Source organism: Daktulosphaira vitifoliae, unplaced genomic scaffold (assembly GCF_025091365.1).
Source record: "Daktulosphaira vitifoliae isolate Bord-2020 unplaced genomic scaffold, ASM2509136v1 Scaffold_1, whole genome shotgun sequence".
Lineage (NCBI taxonomy): Eukaryota > Metazoa > Arthropoda > Insecta > Hemiptera > Phylloxeridae > Daktulosphaira > Daktulosphaira vitifoliae.
The window spans coordinates 55,202,405-55,229,278 of record NW_026099572.1 but is presented as its reverse complement, the minus strand read 5'-3'; the positions used below and the strand labels follow the sequence as shown (position 1 = coordinate 55,229,278).

The 26,874-nt window shown below is 25.0% G+C and overlaps 2 protein-coding genes and 1 pseudogene across 2 annotated transcripts; all 3 read left to right on the top strand.

Moving 5' to 3' along the window:
• The first annotated feature begins 2,470 nt into the window (after positions 1–2,470).
• LOC126894554 (uncharacterized) lies at positions 2,471–3,801 on the top strand. The gene is made up of 4 exons (XM_050665648.1): positions 2,471–2,689; positions 2,919–3,022; positions 3,296–3,445; positions 3,796–3,801. Exons 1-4 carry the CDS (start codon positions 2,533–2,535, stop codon positions 3,799–3,801), a joined length of 417 nt encoding a protein of 138 aa, XP_050521605.1. The 5' UTR covers positions 2,471–2,532.
• A 351-nt stretch (positions 3,802–4,152) lies between these two features.
• Positions 4,153–4,755, top strand: LOC126894545 (sentrin-specific protease 1-like). The gene has a single exon (XM_050665635.1). The coding sequence runs from the start codon at positions 4,153–4,155 to the stop codon at positions 4,753–4,755; it is 603 nt and encodes a 200-aa protein (XP_050521592.1).
• A 5,048-nt stretch (positions 4,756–9,803) lies between these two features.
• LOC126894537 (major facilitator superfamily domain-containing protein 6-like) lies at positions 9,804–15,150 on the top strand (annotated as a pseudogene).
• The last annotated feature ends 11,724 nt before the right edge of the window (positions 15,151–26,874 follow it).

Below are 26,874 nucleotides of genomic sequence, written 5' to 3'. Positions count from 1 at the left end.
TCGTTTTTGCCTACTCCATTGAATACATTCAACGTACTTTAATTTCGAATACTCTACTTTAACATGAAATATTAATCAGATTTAGTGAGTATTCCACTTCTGTATATTTCCCTCCACGAACCCGATCGACACGCCGTAATCCGTAAACCATCTTCGTAACATCTATTACCTATTCGATACGAGTGACCGTGTCATATGACCGCCGCGCAAATGACATACTGCCGCCAACACCTTTTTCAAGAATGCGGTTGACCGTTATCATTACCGTATGTATTTATCCCCGTAAACCTTACTTTTCAACTGACGCGTTGGGCGCGCTACCGATATCTCCTGTTATTGTTCAACGCAACATATCTAGCGCAGCCGAATACTCCTTTCCCTTATCTGTTACCTACTTGGTAACCGGCTTTTGCCGCTCCTTCTCTAGATCGCGGAGCAAACCCTTGATTTCCATAGCGAGGCGTACGTTAGAAGCTATCGAACCGACTTTCTTTCCGAAACCACCTTTTTGACCATCTCCTCTAGATCGCGGAGCAAACATTTGGTTTCCGTAGTGAGACGCACGTTCGAAACGTTTGGACTTCCTTTACCGAAATCTTCTCCCGATCCAACTTCGCTTTTGCAGCCTCTTTGCTAGAATCGTGGACGGGTTTGGATTTGTTGGGGGGTTGCACTTTTTTCCGTAATCAATTGCTCCCGATCCAATTTTGCTTTTGGGGTTACTTTGCTGGGTTGCACGTGGGTTTGAATTTTTTGGGTTTACTTTGCTCGATGGGGTTGCACTTTCTCCGTAATCACTTGCTCCCACTTTGTTTTTGGAGTTTCTCTCTTTGCTTATATTGATACAAACAAATATATATTAATAATACATATTAATACATAAATGATTCTAAATCATTAATATGTAGTTTTATTATGATTTTTTTTTTGGTGGGGGACTGATAAAATTCTTGAGTAAGACTAATACAAGAGGAGCGGGTCTATAATTTTTCATGTGAAAACATCTTAAGTTACGTTTGAGCATTTCCGCCGGAAGAGTGAAAATTTTCGATCGTTACCTTTTTAGCGTTACACTGTATAAACTCAATCCAACTTAAATTAAAAAATCAAATCAAACCCGATTAGGTGTTCCTCGTGGCCATTGTACAATAAAAACTATATGTATAATCCTGTACAGTTAATAATAATTTTAATTCACATAACCCATTATCATTATATACAACGTTTATGTTAAACCGTTAAAACGTTTTAAAATAATTTAAAGCAGCTTGAAAAAAAATTTTAAAAATTAGATTTTAAATTCAATTTTTGAAACAGTTTTTATATAAAATATAATTAAAAATATTTTAAACAAAGTTAGGTTAAATTAAAATGCCAATAAATAATTTCTGTTTATATAACTAATTTAATACCGTTCTAAAATAAATAAAACCGTTTAGATGATACAAATAAAAGATTATTAAAACAAACATAACAAAATATCATACTAAATATTTTTAAAATTATGAGAATTATCACTATCCTTAATAACCCTGAAAAAATGTGTTGAAGACACTTGCCTAAAACTAAAAAAAATATGACTGTAGAAGTACCATCATCTTGTTTTTCACATTAGGTATGACATAGATTTCCACACGTAAAAGATCAAAGCTAAATTAATAACAGTGCCTGACAGATAAGTACACTACGAAAATAGTTTATCCTGATAGATTAAATTTAGATTGAAAACTTCAATATAATAGATATTGAAGTTACAAAGATAGCCGTTATTGTCAAAAAAAATTATAATAATAATAAAATTAAAAATGCAAATAATAATTAAACCTATAAGGTAGTTAAATCCTAAAGTTATTTCGATTTGTTTAAGACGTTAAACTTAATTCAAATCTCCTGTTATTTTCTTTTTCAGAATTATTATGTTATTAATCATTAATTAAATTGTTAAACTATATTATATATTCAAGTTAATAAATTGTTATGTTGATTTATAATCGCATAGCATGATGTTTTTTATTAATAACTAAATGGTAATAGCAATGTCACATGGGCAAAATTTTTAATAGTTGCAAGAGAATAAATCCAAACGTTGATATTTTATTTCATACAGATTAAATTTTATATGTATAAATATTCTGTTAACCGATATCAAATTTATTACACTTGAACTTTCATAAAAAAATCTGTATCATTTGTAAACTAATGTAATAAATAAACAAACAAATACAAAAGTTTTTTCTTCAAAATATCTTTAAAATATATATATATATATATTTTTTGATAATTCTTTATAATAAATTCTTAACATATTGTAATCTTTGACCAAAATAAAATAAAAATAAACAAGTATTGTTTGTATTAAATTTACTTATAATTGGCTAATACATTTTTTTAATGAATTTTTACAATTAAGTTTCTTTGACAATAAGATGTAAATGTTGATTTTATTGACATTTGAGTTCAGTTCGTTTTTTCCCGTGAAAAACAAACTATCGTTTTGCTTAAGTATAAAGATTTATTTAATTAGTTATTGATATGGCAAGTGAAAAAAATATTTTTGGTCAAACAAATGAAACAAACTTACATAAGGTCATACGCAGAGTTGAAGAAATATGGAATCGTCGTTTCATGCATTCCAATTGTGTTTCAAATAATCCAAATAAAGGACAAATATCAAAAAAGTATACTAAAGGTAAAAGAATTATCTGTAAACACTATTAAGATTAATGATTAAACTAATTATTTCGAATAGAAAAAAAGTTTTTTAATATAAAATATAAGAAAAATTAATAATAACTTCTCTTATTGATATATAACAATAATTCAGTCGCTTTACTTTAACTTAACTATTTTAATATTAAAAAACTTTGTCAAAATTGATTATTTAATTAATAATTATTAAAATGATATTCAATTTGCAGCAATTATTAACGAAAATATTTATCCTATAACGAATTCCATTATTCCAAAAAAACGCACGTATCGAAAAACGAATAAAAATGATAAAATTATTTCGGAAAAATTGGTAACTATAATTATATTAACAAATCTATAAATAATAATTTTTTAAAATTGTAATGTAATCGATTTAGTTATGTAATTAGGGTTTGTCTGATTAAAAAATATAAAATAAACTATCAACCCCCTTAATATAATTGCGATAACATAATGTTTAATATTATTCAGGACTGCTATTTTTCAATAAGATTTTTATGGGAAATTCAATTTTTATCGGAGATAATAATATAATATTAAACATAGTTTATTTGTTTATTTAAATATCTCTTTGGTTGACTAGAAATTGATACAGCGAGGAGAATTCGGAACACTTATTAAGAATGAAAAATCTAGAAAATATAAAAATAAAATTTTAAATTCAACAGAAAATAAAAATATAGCAATTTCAAAAGACAATCCGCTATTAATACCAGCTGAATTGTTAAAAAAGGTATATTTTATTATGCTATTTTTCAATAAAAAAATTTTATGGTATATCTTAAACCATTTTTTGGACTTTTTAAATAAATTTATCATATAATTAAATATATATTTATGATCCGTTAAGAGTTTTCATAAGAAAAACTTGCAACGCAAAAAATCCGAAATAAAAAAGCAACTCTTTGAGATATCTTCTAATACTACTGCTCGACCAAATTTAAAAAGAAATTCATCCGAAGAAGATGAAAAAGTCATAAAAAGTATTCAATTTTTAAAATATAATTAATTTTTAAAAAATAATATAATAAACATTTTGATTTTTGAAACAAATATGTAATATTTTAAAACAAATTATTTTAGAGCTAAAAGTTAGTTCTAATCCTTTGACCTTAAATACGCCGAATGACGTAAATTTACTTGCTCTGTCCACTGTTGAAGTAATAAAAGTACCAGAGAAAGAAAAAGGTAATTAATTATTTAATCTATTTATTGTATACAAAATAAAACAAAAAAAGATTATTTATTATACTTAATTAATAATAATAATACGTGTTAAATTAATATAACCCGCAGAGGCGTGTTATTAAGGGGGTCCATGGAAGTTTTAAACAATAGTAATTATGTGTTTAATTTTATATTCCAAAACCTTAAATATACCTAACTAATAGTAAACTGTTCAACAAAGTTTTTTATTAATTTTATGAAAAATGTTTAAATATGGTTACACTTGCAGAAGTAATGCAAGATCAGAACACAAAATCTCTTGATTTGTATAATGCACCTTCATTTAAGTCGCCTATATCTTGGTATACTTCAGACACAATTAATGAGTACATTAAAATGATAGTAACACGGTCAAAAGGTGAAGTTTATGCAGTTGTCACTGATTTTATTATAGCGTATCTTCGAGGAGGTTATCCAGCTGTAAGAAGATGGATAAAAAAAGATATTCACACAATAAAATTACTTTTTGTGCCGATGAATGTATATGGGAGTCATTGGATATTGACAGTGGTTAATGTACCTGAAAAGACTGTAACATCATATGATAGTCTTAAGTCGTATAAGGGTCCTTATCCAATGGTATTAAAAAATTTCTTAATTGAATGGGAGATGGACAAAAAAGGAAAAGCTTCTACATGGACATTACAAATAGGTGAGACATCTCGCCAAACCAATGGACATGATTGTGGGCCATTTACTATTGAGCTGGCAGAAAAAATTTCTCGAGGAGATACAACATCAATAAATGCAAATCTTATGCCTTTTATAAGATTAAGGCACAAAAATGAAATTATTGCTGGCGAGCTATTCTATTAATATTTATATGAATGAAATTTTATTTTTGTATTTTATATCAATTTTCTTAATATTGACTATAAATTGAAATTTTTATTTGTATACTACCAAACATTTTTTTACTTTTTCTATATTTAATTGTTATTTTATTTTAATCTTATTTTTCTTTGTAACATTATTTCATTAAAGAAATTCAAATTTAATATAAATTTATCTTAACTGAAGTAATTTAATCTTCTTGTTATGTGATTATACAAATATTATAATATATAGTTATGGATACAATTAAGTTAAAATGTCAGCCAATTATAAATTTTTAAGTTAACAAGTGTATCTACTATCTTAACAACTTAATTTTAATTTTACTAAATAACGATTCATAACTTTTGTTTATTTTTTAAATACTATTTTAATTATAAAAAATTCTTTTCTGTATTTTTTATGAATGCGGTATATTGAATAGGGGTAACTAAACTTATTTGTTTATACTTCTCTAAACTGATAAACTATAAAATAAATTTAAAAATGAATTACAATTTCAGAATATTTCCGTTGTTATTATATTTTTAATACGAGTATTTTTGTTATCTAAATGACCCAATGAAATCCAAATAATTTCTAGAAATCTCTGATAAAATGAAGATAAATACGTGTCGTCGAATCCTATCAAATTAACTTCATTTTTGTTATTTATTTAAAATACCATTTATTTTATAGTAAAATAAATATAGTGTACTATAAAAAAAAGTTAATACTAATATATTAGGCATTTTTTTTTAAGTCGGGGGGTATCCAGACATGGAGGACACCCCCCCAAAATACTCCACTGATAGTAATAATTTCTAATTAACTTTTGTTGTTTTAAAAGATTCTGCAATTGAAATATGCAGAACTAAATTAATTTTGATGATTTACTTTAACTAAAAAAACCAATAAAAAAAAAAAAGTTGTTAAAAAAATCTACTCAATTGAGCGTATTATAAAATTTGATTGTAATTGTAAAAATCCATTGTTAAATTGAGGTGAAACTAAATGTCAATTTATTTTAGATTTATGATTTATATAACAACATGTTTCAAAAATATTTGGAATATTATAGTCTAGTAGTAGCTTACACAAATAGAGTAAAAAAATTAATAAATTTCATCGTAAAATTATATAATATCAAACCTAATTCGACAATATACTTTAAAATTATTAGAAATGAATGATTTTAATTGTTTGTATGGATAAAGCTGGTTAAGCTACTTTTTATTTAATTAAGAGATTTGATTTCAATTTTTGAGGATAATATCATCAACTAAATGTACAATGCACATTTGACATATCGTTGAAAAAAGTAGGTTAAATGAGGGTTAGAAAAATAAATCGCAGCCACAAAAAAAACGCATAATAAAATAATATTAACATGATTAAGAAATTTCTTCTCATGAGGGGAGACTACAATGATGGGATCCTTAATATTTATTGAAGTTATTTTAATGACATAAAAATCAAATAATTTGAAAATTTTTTGTAACTTAAAAAAAATGCAATATATTAATTGGTACCGGCGGATTCGAACCTGGTACCTCAACCTTGAAAGGCACAAGAGTCACAGTTCGGCAACAATCCGTCGCTTTTATCGTTTAATAAAATTGGCAATTTAAGCTAATTTAAACCTTGAAGTTACTTTTTCGACTTTAAAAAACCAAAATAATTTTAATAAGTTTAACTTTTTATATCTTATGAATTTTATTTTATGTAAATTAAATTATATAATATTCATGAAAGTCAGTGTATTCCCCTTGTAAGATATTTTAAAATAAAATAAAATACAAAACACAGAATTTTAACACAAAAATTGCATATTTTTAATACGGTTGGGTATTTTAACTAAGAAGAAAATCTATATTTCGAATTTTTTTTTTCATAGTAAAGTATATAATATAAGTTTTAATTTAAAATTAAATAAGTGTCAATATTTCCGGAACATTTTCAAAAATTACACTAAAAATAGCTTAACTAGTGTGCAAAAATTGCTTTTTTGAATCCCCTCATGTGGGCAGGTTTAGAGTTAGATTTTCAAAAAATGTATATCAAATGAAAGAAAAATATCTAATGTTTCAATATAAAAAAAAATATTTTAATTTGTTCATTTTTCAAAAAGTTATGGCAGTTTTAAGTATTAAAATATTTCATGCTAAACAGTGATTTTTACATAAAAATTACATTTTTCGTTAAATTCGATGGCCATTTTCTCATAGCAGAAAAGGTGTGGGGACAAATTTTTTTTTTTGAATTTATATTATTTATTGTAAGCTTTAATTTGACATATGTTTAAAGGACGCAGTATTTACGGAACATTTTCAAAAGTTAAGTTGAAAATATTTTACTTTTTATACGTATGTTTCAAGTATTGAATGCTTTCTGTATAAAGGGAAATTGTCCAATTTAAATAAAAAGTATGTCAAATGAAATAAGTATACATAATATATATATAATTTAAAATCGAAAATTGAAAATTTTAACACAAAAATAGCATTTTCTTTAAATTACAGCTACCGTTTACACGTAGAAGATAAGTCGTCGGGACAAATTTTTTTTTTTAATTTATAGTACGTAATATTAGATTCTATTTGACATATATTTAAAGCTCGGAGTATTTCTGGAACATTTTCATAAATTAAGTAGAAAAAGTTAGTTTTTGTAAAAAAGTTACTATTTTAAATCCTCCTCTGTGAGCAAGTGAAGTGCTAGATTTTCAAAAAAATGATATCAAATAAAAGAGAAATATCTAAGGTTTCAATATAAAAAAATATTATTTTGATTTGTTCATTTTTAAAATAGTTATGGTAGTTTTAAGAAAAAAATGTCAAAAATTACTGATTTTAAAAATTGTAATTTTTTTGGAGATTTCCCCGATTTATGTGGAACGAGGAAGATTTTTTTAACTTTTAAGGGTAATGTCTTCAACTAGATACCATTTGTGATCTTTTGACGTATCGTTGAAAGAAATCCGTCCAGTGAGAGCCGAGAAATTGTGGCAACAGACACAAAAAAAGAAACACATGGTAAAACTAATACCTTATCCGCTTCGCATCGAAGCTAAACATTCAAATGGTTTTAATTTAATTACGATGAACGTATGTTTATGAAGAATATAAAAATCCTCAAGGTTCTTGTGTCTTATTTGTATATCAAATGAATTAATTCAATTATTGTTATCTAGGTGGAAGATACTTAAGTATTTCATTTACTATCAGCTCTATTATATAATACTCATAAATTGACATTAAAATATTTAATATTGTGAAATCGTCATATCATTTGTAACCAGGACGTAAACTAATGTTGTTTATATTGTTTTCGTACAGGAAATGTAAATAAATTAAGACAGTTGTGTTGAAATAATTAGTATTCTTTTATTATCTTTAATTATAAAATAACAAAAAAATTACAGATGACATTTAAAAAAAACAAAGGTTGGATGTAAACGTATTCACTCTATGTGGAAAAGATATCGACAATGACTGTATGATTCAAGTTCCCCATTAAAAAAATAACTCATATTTTTTTAATATTACATTTAGAAATCTTTAATTTGATAAAAGTTTGACAAATTTAAACGTTCCGGAATAATTATAAAAATTAGAGTTGAAAAAAATATTACATGCGTGGATGGTCACTTACAAAACCTTATGTACTAAGGTTTATTTTAGTTAACCAAATAGAAAGTGAGTTATTTATTTAAGGGTCAACTATAATCACTCAGTTATCGTCGATATCTTTTCCATAATAGTTATTTGAAAGTAGAAAAAAGTTTTTTCTGTAGACTTATAAAGTTTTTAAGTGTTAAAACCTATTAAAAGTTATTAAAAAAAAGTATATTTAAGTATTTAAGCTATATGTATTGTTCTTTTTCGAGATAACTCTGTACCGAGCTATAATTAGACCGATATACAAATACGGTTTTACGGTATACAAATGTGGGATTCAGCAAAACTTTCTAATCTCAGAACCATCCAGGCATTTTAATCCATGTGTTTACGTCAAATAACTTTACCTCAATGGTTTATTACGAACAAAAATATCCATTAAGATGTTAAAATTACAACCAACTTACTAAATTCTATTATCTTTCTTTCCATTTTAAACTAAAATACCAAGCTGACAAACTTGTAAAGAAACTTATTTTACTAATCTTATCTAAAAACCCTTTCCTGAAGATTGAAACATAGATGGTCAAGAGTCCCCCTGAAAACTTAAGAAGAAAAAACTAACTCAATAAATTAAGGCTGTCGGTTGGCACCATTAGGTGTTTCCTTAATTCTGTTGAAAAGTGATAAGTTTGTTCTACTTTATCATTGGAATATTTAATATCATAGAAATACTTTTCGTTTAAGGGAATAATCCCCATAATGCCTCAAAACTATAACCTCGGTAACAACAAATTACTATGTTTTCAAGTCAATTAAGAATAATGTTTACTGGCAATGATGAGTTCAGAGTAATTTAACAAATAATATATTTAATTTCGCGCCTTAGTTTTGAAATTCAAATTTAGAAATACGCTCTAATATTATTTTAATTTCTTTAAGTTTACTAGATTCCAAGATAATTTTTGGTGTAGCTTTGTATGTAAACAAAGTTAAATAAAATTGTTGGTAGTAGAATAAATACCTTGCACCTCATTTTACTTATATTTACATTAAGTAAAAAATTTTTTAATTAAAGCTGATTAAGTATAATTAGAATTGATTCGATATTAAAAGTAAAACAACTTTTGAAATTATCTAATACAAAAATTATGAATATTTCAGTATTACAATAAAATTTATTTAGGAGTCTTAAAATAAAAACGATCCAATTATTAAAGTGTTATTGTATTTGTACTGTAATTACAGTCATAGCGACGGCTTTTTAGTTGGATTGTATTTATGTTGGTGACGTACTATTTTTTTTAAGTGATTTAGCTATCAATATTAATTTTGAAGAAAACTTCAAGTACGTCAATCATATTAATATGATTTCGGTATGTTATAGGTAAGGTTCAAATAGATTTCTTTCGCATCATTTATTTCCTAGTATTTCATAAATCTATTCTACTTTTAATGTTGAAAATTAGTTTTTGTGTTATTTATTAAAAATTACCAAAATTAAATTAAACTAAATAAATAAATATTTCATGTTGAATTAAGTGTATATTTTTTATTATGCTAATAATAATAATTTGATTTTTCTCTAATCTACTTAAAGAATATTATATTACTAAAGTAAAGAAATATGATTTTCTCAAAAATAAATAAAGAAATAATATTGATGAAAATGCATTATTTCTTTGGAATAGGTGGTAAGAATTTGTAAAATTCAATCTAGAATTATTACGGAACAATTATGCACATTAATTACATCATTATCTGTACTTTAGATTAGTAAAAAAACAATATGAGAATATTAGTTCTTTCTTTCTGTCGTGTACTTCCCCTCACAATTTAATTCTGTTTTTTTATAGTTTATAATCCATAATCTCAAAATAAATAATGACACATTAAAATTATATTTAATGATTGTTTTTATGGTCGATCCCTGATATCCTTAGTTTCTCAAATTTCCAATACACGAAATATAAATTTAATTTATACTCTTTGATAAGGTATCATAAGATTATGATTTTTAATAATAAAACGTTTTCTTTTTTTATGAAATTGTATTTTTTTTTTTTTTTTTTTTGCATAATTATTAGCTGTTGGGCCAATTTTACCGTTTTTATCTGTTATTGGGAAACAGAGAGGTTATTCTGCCTTTGCTATGGGAGTAGTTTTCACAACACTACAAATACCAGGTCTTTTTATAAGACCAATAGTAGGTGCTATTACAGATAAGTACCAGTGCCGTAAAGCTACACTTCTTGTATCACAAGGTGTTTCAGCCCTTGCAGTAGTCGCATTAATATTTATGCCGGAAGCGTCAATCATTAAAAGTTATGATGATGATATAGTTTTTCATAGTTTACTATTTTGGATTTTTACCTGTATTGTTACAATAATAGCAGTTGGTACTGTTATTAGATCTGTGTTAGAGGATACCATTTGTATCAACATTTTAGGTATATATAAATCAGTATATTTGTTCATAAAACATTTTTAAAAATTTGGGCAATAAAGGTAATTTGAATATATTTTTGTATTATAAAATCCTTAATTATAATCAAAATTTTACATATTTTAAAGTTTTTCTATAAAAGTTGGAATTTATTTTTATTGATTGGAAACTCATATTATAAAAATAAAACATAGTTGGGACAAGTATAAATGATATCTAACAGTAATTTAAATCACTATCACTAGAAATGCTTCGATGCAAATCTGTAGATAATGTTTAATTTTATGAAATTTGTGGATTATTCCTAAAGCAAAATGAACTTCTATTTCCTTATTTATATCATGATTATAAGTTTTATAATATATAATAAGTGTATTATATAAATTAATATTTTTAATTTATTTATTATTAAACATTTAATAAATGTATTCAATTTCGACAGCCATTTCCATATAGAAGATAGGTCGTTGAAAAACTTTTAAATTTTTTAAATTTATGGTACGCAAAATTAGCTTTAATTTAACATATATTTAAAGGACGCAGTATTTCCGAAATATTTTCAAAATTAAGTTGAAATAATTGACTTTGCGAAAAAGTAGCTATTTTGAATCTTCCCCTGAGGGCAGGTAAATAGTGAAATTTAGTTATATAAAAATATACAACTTATTCTAAACCATTATCTTTATTTTTTTTTTTAATTATCTTTCTTAATTCAAAATTAACAAAATTATAAAACACCATAATAAAATCTTACTATATGATAGTACTATATATGATAGTACTATATGATTCTGACTAAGCCACTAATTGGTGATTGCAAAGTATAAATTTATATTAAACTTAATACATCGACAAAAAATTTAATTTTCCCTTTATTATTTAGGTGAGGACATGAAAAAATTTGGAAAACAGTATTTATGGGGATCTGTTGGCTGGGGAGTCATGTCTTTTATTTCAGGAGCAATAAACGATTGGTAAAGTAAAGGTCAAAACGACAAAAATTATATGTCTGGATATATAATATCTATATCATTTTTTATGATAGATATTTATATTTCTTCACATATCAAGGTAATAACTAATTATATATATGAAATATCACATATTATCTTGACAAAATTAATTTTTATTGTAAGTAATTAAAAATATTTTATTTATAAATAATTTTTTAATAAAAAAATAATTATGTTAATATTTTTCTATTCTAATATTTTAAGTTATTCAAGTGGAAAAAATTGAAAATTTTAGTGGTGATTTAAAGAACTTGGCGACGAATTTTAGAGTTGCAATTTTTTTTTTCTCAGTTATTGCATTTGGATTTTTCATGTCTATAATATGGAATTTTTTATTTTGGTAAGCAAATACTATTTTATGACTATATAAAATCTTTATTTATTATTAAGCTTTAGTATGCAGGAGGATTCATTAATGATTAGATACTCATTTACTCAGAAAGAATTGAATATTTTCTTTTTGTAAAAGAAAATATTGATTGTTTCAAAAAACTGTACAATAATTTGTAGTTCAATTTTTTTTTTCATATCTTCAGAGAAAAAAACCTAAATTTTAATTTTTAATGGTAACAAATTTTGACTTCGATACAAAGCTGAGAAAGTATTAATATTACAATTATGTATTAAGTATTAAATAGTATGTATTATTTGTTGATTTTTTCATATTTAGTAAAGATTAAACATTTTTTAGTAATACATATTAGAATAGAATATTTTCTCTATATTCTAATATAATAGTGTCGAATATTTTGTCGACAACAAAATAAAAACTTATTTAGCATGAATAGAAGAGAAGGAAAACTTTAAGAAAATTATTAATAAAATCAATTTATCTGTATTTTGTCGAGACAATAGGTCCCCTGCAATATTTTTATCTCATCTAGTTGAATTTATATTCGATTAATTTTTGATTATCTCTTTCCAATACTGACTAGAAGAAATGGAAAAATTCTAGTGGAAAATTTGAAATCACGCACAAAATTGGTTTAGAATCATATAGTTACATTAATGTTACAAAATACGTGTTGACCAGCGTGATAACTAATACCTACAACAAATCTACCGGATTTTGTTATTAGCAATTGAATTAATCATTCAAAAAATATATTAAGTACATTTGTCAAATTTTTTGTATAAATTTTCTGTTATAAGTTACATTGAGGATTTGACAACTTTGTGTTATCCTGAAGGTAAACATTGGAATAAAACTCTCCAAGGACTATGTATCGCTATTCAGTGTTTCTTAGGAGATGTACCTTTCTTTTTTTTATCGGGTATATTACCGCTCATATTACAACATTGTATCTCAATATTTTACTAAATGTGTTGATATCGATAATGATAAAAGTGTTTCTAAACATTTTTTATTTTATAATTTTTAACAGTTGCATTGCAAATTACGATAATTAATAATTTTTTTGTGTTTAATAAATACATATTTTAAACATTTGATCATCATGAAAACCTACAAAATCTGAGTTACGTAATGTTACAGTATAAACGAAGTTGTATAGTATTTTAATTAAATTTATTGAGAATATAAAGTTTAGTAGTTTGAAATTTTTTTATTTATTTATAATTAATAAAATTTTTCTAGGTTTTATAATAAAAAAAATAGGACATATGAACGTGTTTTCAATTTCATTTTTAATAGTGTCTTTAAGATTTTTCCTTTATTCAATCATAAAAAATCCAGTCTTAGTTCTATTTGTTGAAATACTACATGGCATCATGTACGCTCTGACATATGCATGTGCAATATCATATGCAGCAAGTTTAGCACCTCTGGGAGCTGAGGGAACATTGCAAGGATTTGTTGGTACAGCTTTTACAGGAATAGGTTTGTTGGATTACATATAACTTAGAACATGCTTTATTAATTAGAAATACATTATATATAATTTTAAGAATATTCATTTATTATTACATTTGGGACTGGAACTTTAATGATTAATTGATTACACGGATAGGAAAATCTGGGCAAAGTGAATAATTATATTTTAAAATCTAAATATTATAAATGAATATTTATATGTAGAATAAAAGTGCAGTATGATAAGGACGTTGAGCTATTATTTAATTAGTGGCCGTATGTAATGACAAAGAGGAATCGTAATTTTTGAAAATTAGTTTTATAAAATAGTAATATTTAATAGTTTTTAAGATTTGTATAAGATAAATTTTGTTGAAATAAATATTTACTTAATCGGGGTACACAAGCAAAGCGAATAATTGAAATTTTTTTAAAAAGTTGCTTGACGTATTATAAATGGATATACAATAAATTCCAGGAGTTGAAAATAAAATTAAAGATAGATTTACAATATGTACATTTTTTGCATGTAAACTTAATCTATCCGCTTTGCTCGTGATTTCTCTAATAGAAATTATTTTTAGAATTAAATGGAAATTTAAAGATTTTTATTTGTAAAAGAAAAAACAAAACTAATTTTAATAATAATAAGTATAAAAATTCATTAAATTAGAATTAGTTATTTTTTATTTTATTTGTTAAAAATGTCCCTATTTTATTAAAAATATATTTTAAAAAGTGTGTTGCATATTAACGAAAATAACGAAAAACATAGATTGAAGGATAACGGATAATTAACTTTCAACTATATTTTGATATAGGTAAATTATAATTTAATTTTTAATACTCGTTTTATATTTTTAGGGAATTTACTTGGAAATTTCGTTGGTGGATATTTGATAGATAAATATGGAAGTATAGCTTTTTTTAAGATACTGAGCGTTATAGCTTTTGTAGTTTGTATTTTTCAAGTATTTCTTAGCTTGATTATAAGATGGAAATATAAAAATGTAATATTGACAAGTTAAACTAGTATAATTTACAATAGTAAGTATAAAATTTAAGTATAGTTATTGATTTCTAAATAAAAAAACATAATCATATCAGTCAAATTAACTTGATAGGAACTCCTAAGTTTTCCAAAGTTATCAATAGCTCCTCTCTTACTATGGAGTCATACGCTTGCTTGTAATCGATGATTAACATGAAGAGATTACATTCCTATTTCTTCATTATTTGTTTGATGGTATGAATCTGTTATACTGTTGACCTTCCTGCTCTGAAATCTGAGCATCTCAACTATATGTTGAATATTTTATATTATTACTTTTTTTTTGTATTTTTCCATCATGTTAGTGAATATAAAAATATGGTTATTTACTTTACCTGAAAGTTTATTAGAATTAATCCAATCTAACATAAATATATTTATCTGGAAGTATTTTTTTGAGGATGTCTACAATTGTTAAATGATTAAAACAAATGGCATTTAATAAAGTTTTAATTGACTTGTAATTCTATAAAATTTGAAAAATTTAGTTAAATAATTTAATCAAATACTTTTGATAAATTAATTTTCAAGTTCATTAAAAATTATTCGAGTGAATATAAATAAATAATAATTTTTAAATTTAACAACTTACGTAAAAATAAGACATTTAAGAAAAATATCAGATGAAAAACTATTAAAAATTCAACTAACATTTATTAAAATAGTTTATGAAATGATTGTTATTTACGCATTTTGATATTTTTTTTGCCTATCAATAAAATACAATTTATCTAATATAAAATGTAACAAACTTAATATAAAAAAACCCAGCACAGGGGGGTCGCGGCACAGTGGTTACGTGGCATAGTTGGATCAAGTATAATGATATCTGACAGTGATTAAAATCACTATAAAAAAAAAGCGCTTCGATGCAAATCTTTAGATAGTGTTTAATTTTAAAAAATTGGTGGATTATTCCAAAAGCTTCATAAACTGCTAGTTCCTTATTAATATCCTGATTAAGACAAAGTATGTAGAATAAAAAAGAGATTATTAGAAAATAGTATTTCCCATAAAAAAATTATATTGATCAATACACTTTTCAATAAGTTATAGCATTATAATGTTAAAAATGTAAAAAAAAAAATTGAGAATTTTCACACAATAATAGCATTTGGTAGCCATTTTCACCTTGAAGATAAAATAAAGTCCGAAATTTTTTTTTTCCATGATAAAGTATATTACATTAGCTTTAATTTAAGATATATATAAAAGTGTCAGACTTTCCGGAACACTTTCAAAATTTAAGTTGAAAAAGTCAATTTTTTGTGAAAAAGTTGTCATTTTGAATCCCCCCCTGTAGGCAGGTAAAAAGTCAGATTTATAAAAAAAATATACCAAATGATAGGTAAAGACATCATGCATCTACAAAAAAAAGAATTATATTGATCCATACATCTTTCGAGAAGTTATAGCATTATAAAGTTAAAAATATAAAAAAGAATTTTTTTACAAAAATCGTATTTTTTTTATTAAGTTTAATGTCTGTTTTCACCATGAAGATAAAATAAAGTCCGAAATTTTTTTTTACCATTATAAAGTATATTACATTAGCTTTAATTTAAGATATATATAAAAGTGTCAGACCTTCCGGAACACTTTCAAAAGTTACGTTGAAAAAGTTCTACTTTCTATATGCATTTTTATGTTTTGAATCCCCCCTGTATTTAGGGAAATGGTCCGATTTAAAAAAACAGTATGTCGAATGAAAGATCTATATAAATACTACTTCTCATAAAAAAATTGTAATGATTCATACATTTTTCAAAAAGTTATAGCATAATAAAGTTAAAAATGGAAAATACAAAATCGAAAATTTTCACACAAAAATAGCATTCGGTTAAAATTTTCACCTTGAAGATAAAATAAAGTTCGAAATTTTTTTTTTTCATAATAAAGCATATTACATTAGCTTTAATTTAAGATATATATAAAAGTGTCAGACTTTCCGGAACACTTTCAAAATTTAAGTTGAAAAAGTCAATTTTTTGTGAAAAAGTTGTCATTTTGAATCCCCCCCTGTAGGCAGGTAAAAAGTCAGATTTATAAAAAAAATATACCAAATGATAGGTAAAGACATCATGCATCTACAAAAAAAAGAATTATATTGATCCATACATCTTTCGAGAAGTTATAGCATTATAAAGTTAAAAATATAAAAAAGAATTTTTTTACAAAAATCGTATTTTTTTTATTAAGTTTAATGTCTGTTTTCACCATGAAGATAAAATAAAGTCCGAAATTTTTTTTTACCATTATAAAGTATATTACATTAGCTTTAATTTAAGATATATATAAAAGTGTCAGACCTTCCGGAACACTTTCAAAAGTTACGTTGAAAAAGTTCTACTTTCTATATGCATTTTTANATATATATAAAAGTGTCAGACTTTCCGGAACACTTTCAAAATTTAAGTTGAAAAAGTCAATTTTTTGTGAAAAAGTTGTCATTTTGAATCCCCCTTTGTGGGCAGGTAAAAAGTCAGATTTATAATAAATATATACCAAATGATAGGTAACATTATGCATCTATATAAAAAAGAATTATATTGATATGTTTATTTTCGAAAAAGTTATGGCACTTTTAAGTAAAAAAAATTGAAAAAATTTCGAAAATTAGCGATTTTTAAATTTGTAATTTTTTTGGAGGTTTCCCCCTTTTACGGGGAACGAGGGAATTTTTTTCAATTTTTAAGGGTAATGTCTTCGACTAGATACGATTTGTGATCTTTTGACGTATCATTGAAAGAAATCGGTTCGGTGAGAGCTGAGAAAAAGTGGTAACAGACACAAAAAAAAAAAAAAAAAAACACATATTAGTAAAACCAATACCTTCTCAGCTTCGCATCGAAGCTAATATGTGTGACTACCTCAACAGAATGTTTATACCAGAAAATTATTATTTTTTTAACTAAAATATCACTTATTTAAATTAAATTATGAATATTTATTTGAGAAAAAACGTCTGTCGTGTACTTGAATTAGGTTCAATGCGAAGCAGATAAGCTATTGTGTTTTAATGATGTTTTTTTTTAAATATATGAACTTAAAATATCTACACTATATACCAAAAATAACACAAATATACATAAATGAATTAAAATTTTAAGCCAAAACGTCATAATTTGAAATTTAAAAAACACTATAGAAAAATTATAAATTATTTTTTACACATTATTTTGTTTTCCTCTGAAATTTGCAACTTAATTTACTTGATTTTAATTTATGTACTTGAATAAACTTAATTTAATTAATTAATTAACAAATTCATAAATAAAACTAATATTTGAATAGTTAGATTACGCGATTTTTTTAAAAAAAAATTCTTGATATTTTTCTTACGACTACTTTTTTATGGGTTTTAAAATAACAAATTGCTAAGGTACAAGAGAAAAGATCTGAAAAAAGTAAAAAAATATCCGGTGATTTTAAAAATCAGTTAGTGTTAATAAATGTATAATAATTAATGATCTAAAAATATCAATAAATAATTTTTTAATTTTTGTAAAAATATTTATTTTAATAAAAATATACATTTAATTATTATTACCTTCCAAATCAGATATTCTACAACAAGTTTTGCATGTAAAATACATTTATGTAAAGTACTCCGTTGTAATTTATTGTTATTTGATACTATATGTCAATAAAAACGTTTGTACTTTTCACTATATTAATTTTTAATATGAATACAGAGCGAAAATTTTTTAATAAAAACTCGTTTTTGAAATAATAATATTTTTCAATTGAACAAATTTAGTAGGTTATCTATTTTTATACACAAAAAAAAAACAATTACCAAAAGAAATATGAATAAATTTTGACATAATTTCAATAATTTAAGCTTTAACTTTTCATTTATTTAGAATGTTGAGTTTTTGCTATCGTTCCATTCATAATTGATGAATGGAAGGATAGCGAAATGGAACAATTACTAACTTAAATCGGTAATTGTTATTCAATTTTAACGAAAAAAAAAACACAAATTAGTTCCATACCTAATTTAAAACTACGTCATGATAAATAAGCTCACCTGTTATTATTAATTATGAATTTATACTATAGAAAAGGGATATACATAATATCCTATTAATTACTCAATTAATTATAATTTTTTTTTGTCACTAAAGTAATCTTTGAGACAATCAGTATTAAATCTAGGTATACTTCAAGGTTGCTGTAAATTTGCCATTATTTTGTTAGCTTCCTTCCATAAACAATAATGGGGATAGCTATTTTTTAAATTTGTCACGATATTTAATCAAGTATTGAAATGAAAACTTATGAATTTTTTTGTGGCAATTTTATAATATTATAGACAAATTTTTTGAAATTATAACCCTTCATATAGAAAAAAATGTTGGTTACACCTCTGTCTAAAGAGCATCTCCCCCCAAAGAGAAATTAACTGAGTTACACATTGGATTGAAATATTTTAGCTTACTACGATGATTTTTTTTCTATTAATGAAATTTCTGCTTCTTAGTTCTAATTTAACAATTGTTTATCACTTACCCTGAGGTAGAGCTCTGCATGATTCGGTTTAAACCGATCTGTACTGAATCGAACTTCACCACAGTGCGATCTGATCCGGTATTATACTTTAAATAATAAATAGGTCAATAATTGTTAGTCTGAAGTTAAAAATTACTGATCCTTTTTTTTGTGGTTCTTTAAAAAGTTCATCGGTCCAAACCCGATCCTTTTTAAAAATTCAAGAGTCTTGTTTTGGTCAGGCTTCATATTGAAATAATGATCCACTTCTAAAAGCTGTGTAATATTGAAAATATATTATTACAGTGGATTATTGTACAAAAACTATATATTGTTACTATGTTGCATTGTGTGCATTATTGTTTATAGTAGAAACTTACACATGAAATAATAAAAAAATCATAATTTTTATCGTAATAGATTCAAATTCTACTTTTTCTTACCTTGCCTTTATCCTAACTACTTGTGGTCGGCCACCCTTATGAACCGCTAAATTGTACGTTCCCAAACAACAATTATATAATGTCAAATGCCATCGGAATTTCTGGTAATAATAAAGATATTTGTCATAAAACGGCTTTTAGTCAGGTGCTTGAGCTGGTAAAAATTGTAATAATCCATTCAAATTTTAAAATTAAACACTATCTACAGATTTGCATCAAGGTGTTTTTTTATGATAATGATTTTAATCACTGTTACATATCATCTATACTGCACCCAATTATACACACTGTGTCGGGACACTGCTGGTTCTTTTTTAAATAGCGAATTAGTTGAAATAGTAGCAATGGGTTTACTTTAATTATTTCATTATTATATTTAACAATAGAATTTATTGAAGATAGAGTTATAACTTTATTTGATCTTATGCGATAAAAGAATTCCAATGAGGCTGAAAAGTAAATTCTATAATACTGTAGTGAAGCCAGCTATGATGTATGGTTCAAAGTGTTGGGCGGTTGATAAGAAAGTAAAGCAGAGAATGAGTGTAGCATAGATGAGAATGCTTAGATGGATGAGTGGAATGACTAGAAAAGATAGGATAAGGAATGAGCATATAAGAGGGAGTATAGATGTATCGTCAATTATGGATAAGATGAGAGAAAATAGACTTAGATGGTTTGGTCATGTTATGAGAAGAGAAGAATCGAAAGCTGTAAGAACAGTTACAGAAATGAATGTTGAAGAAAGAAGAGGTACAGGAAGACCAAAAAAGAGATTGAAGGATGCTATTGAATGCGATATGAGGACAGCTGATGTGAGCGTAGAAGATGTGGGAGATCGTGTCAAGTGGAATCTTAGGATAATGGTGGCCGATCTCAAGTAGTTGGGATTAAGGCAAAGAGAAAGAAGACGATTTCCAGAAATTCTGGTGGCAATTGACATAATATAATTGTTGTTTGGGAACGTACAATTTAGCGTTTGGTTGGGCTTAAACAATATTGCGTCAAATCAATTACCTACTCTATGGTTGTATCTTAATATACACTACACTTGAATGATACTATAAATAAATAAACTCACACATACACACACATGCATTTATAACATTGTGTCTAATGTAAGTATAACATGATAAAAAGTAACTGTAAAATGAAAAAAATGCAAAATAAAATTTAGTACTCATATTAAATGTAATGTAATTCGAAAAATATTTATTTAAATGAAGAAATATAAAATACTTTTTTTGTTTAAAATTGCCTTTTAAACAACTTTTGTACGAAACTTTTTTTTTAAGTTAAATATTTTTTGAGAAAATTAAAAAAGCTCATATTTTTTAACTTTTGCGAGGCTATAAAAAAAAAGCTCAATTCCAATCAATGAGGACTTTTAGTATGTCATTATACATATCTTAATTCAACTTTAAAAAAAAAAAATTTGGTTGGGAATTTTTTCCGCCATTTTTCCTTTGTTGACTGACCTAATAGTTGTTTTCAATCTGCCTGTAAGTATTTTTTTTATAAAATAAAACTTAAATTATTTAAAAAATAAATAGTATAATAAAAATAAGCACATAGGGTTTTTAAAAGAGAGAAAATTATATTATTTGGTACAACTTCATATTAATAGGTGTTTATTTTGTTTTGTTATAAATTCAAACTCTACTCGTAAAATAATTATCGTTTAAAATAATACGCTAATAACAACCTGTTGAACCAAATATAACCTAAAAAATAAATAAAGATAAATAACCTAAAGGATTTTACTTAATATTTTAAGTAAAAGCTTATTCAAATATATCAAATAAATTAACAATCAGCCATAAATTAATTACTCCATATGTAAAACAATATTTTTATTGATTAAATAAATTTTATGGTATGAAAATAAATGGGATTGCTATTTAAAAATCGAAATGGTTGCTAAAAATTAATTTTTCCTTAAAAGTAGCTAAACAATGAATTTTTAATGTAAAAAAAAAAAATGATTAACAATAATATTTTCAAATATATACATATTTAATAGATATAGTTAAGAAATAACTTTGTATGTATAAATATGTTAAATTCTGTACAATACGGATTCAATATTATTTAGGTGGGTCTACTAAAGGATATTTTTGAGTTATTGAATTTTTTATAGCCTAAGTAGGATGATTCATTTATCATAATTTACTTAATTACATAAAAAATAAAAATAACTTGTTAAAAAAAAACATTTTTTTTTTTTATTAGCTTTTATTATGAAAATATTATAGCTCGACAATTACATAAGAATTAGATAATACAATATTAATTAGCGTTATGAATTACAGAAATAATTGTTGTTAATTAGTATAACAAAAGTAAAGTATGTACAATAAATTTTAATATATAATAAAGTAGTTAAATAGTATAATCAGCGCTTAATATAAAAAAAATTATTGCAGTAATCACGGGAATACAATGGGAATTTAGCACAACAAATTTGAATAGTAGACGCTGTTAAACTGTTGGTAAGCTTTGATGTTCTACCGGGTTCGTAGTGTACGAGAATTTAGAACAATAAAAGTTTAGTACATATAAAAAGAAGAAAAAGTATTATTCTTTATTGAGATTTAATAATACAATTAACTAGCACTGTAAATATGACGTTAAAGTATTATTGAAGTGACTTCCTTTCTGACAACTAGTTGAAGCGTCAACATAAGTTAATCATTTATGATTATTTAAAGAAGATCTTTTACCGGGGTATTCTTACAAATGCTTAAGGCCTCTTGTCCGATAACCATTTGAGGTGATTATCTTAAAAATGGTGGTTATACATGCGAAAATCTATTGCTCTATCGTTCTTTGCTCAGATTATTAATTCTAAATAAATCAAATTGGCTTACCTTGTATTTAAATTAATACTTGCTGATTTTAGGTTACTTTGAGTATTGATTGAATATGCATAGAAATGTCAAATTCAAAATCTCGTTTAAATACACTAATATTCACACCAATGAAGATATCGAAAATATATATTATGATACAGTTTTTTTAACACAAATGGTGGATTTATAATAAACACAAAAATATGCTGAAGACAACACTGAGCTGTGGCTTGTAAAAAAAAAAAAATGTATGCGATCGTGTCGAATACATAAAAGTGCAGGATGATTTTTGAATAAGAATTGAACTGTTCGTAATATTCTTTGGCCTTTTTACAGTATATTAAATACCCCCAACCTAGGGATAATGTAGTCAGCGTTTTTAGTAATTTTTATTTTATTGTATTAAATTGAACATAACATGATTAATATTTTAAGATAAGATGCATTGTTTACAATGATCAAGTTGCACACATATATACATAATACATATATACATATATGTAGTAAATAGGGTACAACAGTGTAAATGGTATGACAGATTAATTAATTATTTGTTTGTATAGAAGTAATATAAAAAACTAATTATAAATTTTTCATTTATAAATGTAAAATATGCAATGAAAAACATTGGGTATATTACGATAATTCTCATAAAATAATATTTATTTTATGAAAATTTTTTTTGTAATATATTTTTTATACCTCTTGAATTACTTAACTTAAGTATTTTTTAATTCAACCCATATATATTGTGAGGACGTTGTTAACTTTATTTATTTTAATGGAAACATACATATTTAATAAGTTTATAATATAAAAAATGATTTAATTGAGAAAATGTCTGATCGAAAACAATTTTTGAATGATCATTTAAAGTTATTATCATTTTTAAATTTAAAGTGAAGAAAGAGTGTGTCAGAGTATTGTAAAATGATAAAAAAAAGCATAATCCGTATTCTATAAAATAACACCTTTACTCAATTTTAGATTTTTTATAACTTCCGAAGTTTTAATTCAAAAGTTCATTTTTTATATGATATGGTACTTAAATATGTAGGGATATATTGTAAGTTTAAAAAAATAGTTAACACACTTATAAGGTATATGAGTTAAACAAAATTGATCGAGAAATATATAAAACTAAATAATATCAAAAAAAATTTACTATGAGTGTCATTTGGTGGTGACCATTTTGATATTTGACCAAGTCTACTTTTTAGTGGAAACTGGAGTCGGAAATCCATACTTTTGCTGACCGGGCTATACTTTGACTATTTGGTATATAAACTTAAGTTTAGTTTAATTACATAATTTATCTATTTGATAAAATCTTAAATATCTTAATCTTTTGAATAAAAATCTTTATTGTTTACCAATACTTAAAAATTACAGTAATATTGAACTCAATTAAAAAAATATATATTCCTAAATATTTACATGTAGTATTACTTCTATTGTGTCGTTATTTTATTAGTCAAAGTAAACACTAATTAGTATCACGTTCTCTCTAAACTATACTCGTCGAAATTTTTTTACTTAATATTTTACTTCAACAATTAGGCTAAAATTAGAAAAAATGTTGAAAAAGGTTTTTGTTATATGTAACTATGTAATGGTCTACAATAATATTACTACAATTTTACATATTTTTAAATAATTATTTTTGTGGTGAATTGGCGTTGTTGATGTGTTATAGTCTGTGTTAAAATTTACTGGCGGATATAACATGTCACGTGAATCTGATTGTCCCGCGTTCAAATGACGTACATTCTTATAAAAATGTAAAAAGACCGCACAATCTTTTTGTCATTTCTGTTAATTAAATGTGTATGTATTATGAGCTCAATTAGTATCAGTTGTGAAAATGTTTGGGTTTTTTATGGTTATCGACCCCAAGATTGGCTTAACACCAGTCAACTACAGTTGAACTGTTGCATATTAGGAAGAAAGTTCTATACAGTAGTTTTCCATTATTTTCACTGCTATAAAAACTTGCGAATGATTACACATTTGTGAATCTACAGAGACTATCAGGTCGACTTAACATTAAAGCATTCTAACAACTAGTATATGTACTGCTTCACATCATGGTCCATATTTGGGTAAAGTCATTTTTAATAGTATGCAATCACCACAAAACATAATTAAATTAAAGGTAATAATTGTTTAGATAATGGCAGTAACCACAATTATACTTATAGTTAAATACTATAATGAAAGTTAAATGCTTGTAGTGTTTTAACCAGCCTTTATAAAACATCTTATGTTTTATAACATTAATTAAGCTTAAAACGCATCTATATTTATAAATAAATATCAATGTTATTAATTGATAGGAAATAAACTTTATTAAAAAAAATTTTAGTTTCACTTTAATTTAACAATTGATTTTTACAATTATAATCCAATTTTATAATACTCTCCATCAACATCTGGTCCGTTGTAGATCTACCAGCTCTAAACACTCCTTTAAAATACCTTATTATTTGATCTGTTTTTTCTTTAATTCTATCTAACACACAATTCGAAAATATTTTATATGCCACTTTTATCAAGGATATTTCAGGGTAGTTGTTGCAATCTTGCTTCTCACCTTTTTTGTGGATTGGACATACCACCGCCACTTTTCAATCATCTGGAATTTTCTCTGTTGTCCATACTTTGCTAATCACTTGTCAGATCTATCGTATAGCCTCTTGTCCTCTCTTTTAAAACTTTTAATGTGGGTGTATTTATGTTATCGATATTATAGGGAAATTTTTCGATTGGTTCCTCATAGCTTAGCAGTTTGTCAAAATCATTTCTCCATTTTTCAGCTATTTCCTTCTCTGAAGTTATTAACATTCCATCGTCATCCTTAAGAAACCGTTTTTTCTTTCTAAAATCTCCTTTTAAGTTGTTTACTCTCTTATACATATCCCGGGTCCTGTTTAACCTAAAGTCTTGTTCTGCATCCTTCACATATTTTGTTAAACCAGAGTTTCTTTCTCTTTTTCTTTATACCCGTGGTTATTTTTGCAATTTGTTGTACAGCGTCTCTAATTTTACTTCATACATCATACACATCGTCTGTGTATATTATTTGTTGATCTTTAAGATTTTCGCTGATTTTGCTGGTGTAATTTTTATGTATATTAATGTCTTCTAATTTATTAATATCGTACCTATCTATAGCAATTACATTGCTTCTTGAATTTTACTCTTATCCAAATACCGAACAGAAGATGATCGGAGTTTGTGTCGGATCCTCGTAATGTTCTTACATTAGTTATACCATTTTGAAACCTGTTTCTGACCAGTACATAGTCAATCTGGTTTTTGTGCCTCCCGTCCAGTAACACCCAAGTATATATGTATATATCTTTGCGTGGGAACATTGTGCTCATAAATTATTAGACCTTTTCCTATTGCAAAATTTGCTAGTTTTGAACCATTATCATTTGAGTGTTCTAGAGGCCGTGAACTCCTGTCACATTATAGTATATCCTTTCCTTTTTTTTTTTATCATTTAGATCTCCTAATACAATTTTTATATTTCCCACCGTTGTATCAAATTTTCAACATATTAAAAATCAAAATCAGTAATTATTTGAAAACAAATTTTTTTTATAATTAAATACTTATTTTAAATAATTAGTAATAATATAAAAAATTAGAAGTGATAGAAGTCTAATTGCAGTTTTGAAAACAGTGCGAAAAGTATACTTTTGATTTTGTTGAAAATTCTTTATAGACCACTTATTTATTAATAAGTAAAAAAAAATTTTTTTTGTAAAGTATTGTATCAAGCCCTTTTAATTTTTAAACATGTTTGTCACCGAAAAAACGAAGTATACTACTTTACTTGTTATTATTTCTCCTTAAAAATTACAATGTTAAATTATTGAATATTAGTTTTTAATAAATTTAATTGATATAATTAGTGTTTATTCATATATTATTTTTTGAAATGTTGTTTAAAACTATGTTCTAAGAATAACTAATCAAGACATAATTAATGAAATAGGAGTTGATCTTGGTTTTGTAATTTACCATCAATTTCTTTGAATTAAACACTATCTACAGATTTGCATGAAGCATTTCTTATAATAGTGATTTTAATCACTGTCAGATATCATTTATACTTGTCTCAACTATCCCACGTTCATAATGTGCCGCGACACTACTCTGCTACCGTTTTTTTTTTGTTGAGTACATCTTTTGGAATTGATTTTTTTATATTATTGCTATCATAACTATAGCCACAATAAAACTTAAAATATTAATATACTTAATATATTAAAATATGTTAAATTTTAGTTAAATAATTTATAACTTAATTAATTTATAATTAAATGTACATAAATTGTTAAAATAAAATGATTATATTTTGTGTCAGTATACAAGATTA

Excerpts from the sequence above, each read along its gene's own strand:
- LOC126894545 (XM_050665635.1), top strand. The coding sequence starts at position 4,153 with ATGGTTACACTTGCAGAAGTAATGCAAGATCAGAACACAAAATCTCTT.
- LOC126894554 (XM_050665648.1), top strand. The coding sequence starts at position 2,533 with ATGGCAAGTGAAAAAAATATTTTTGGTCAAACAAATGAAACAAACTTA. Across the intron at positions 2,690-2,918 it reads ATCAAAAAAGTATACTAAAG|CAATTATTAACGAAAATATT; the intron begins GTAAAAGAATTA and ends TTCAATTTGCAG. Across the intron at positions 3,023-3,295 it reads AAATTATTTCGGAAAAATTG|AAATTGATACAGCGAGGAGA; the intron begins GTAACTATAATT and ends TTGGTTGACTAG.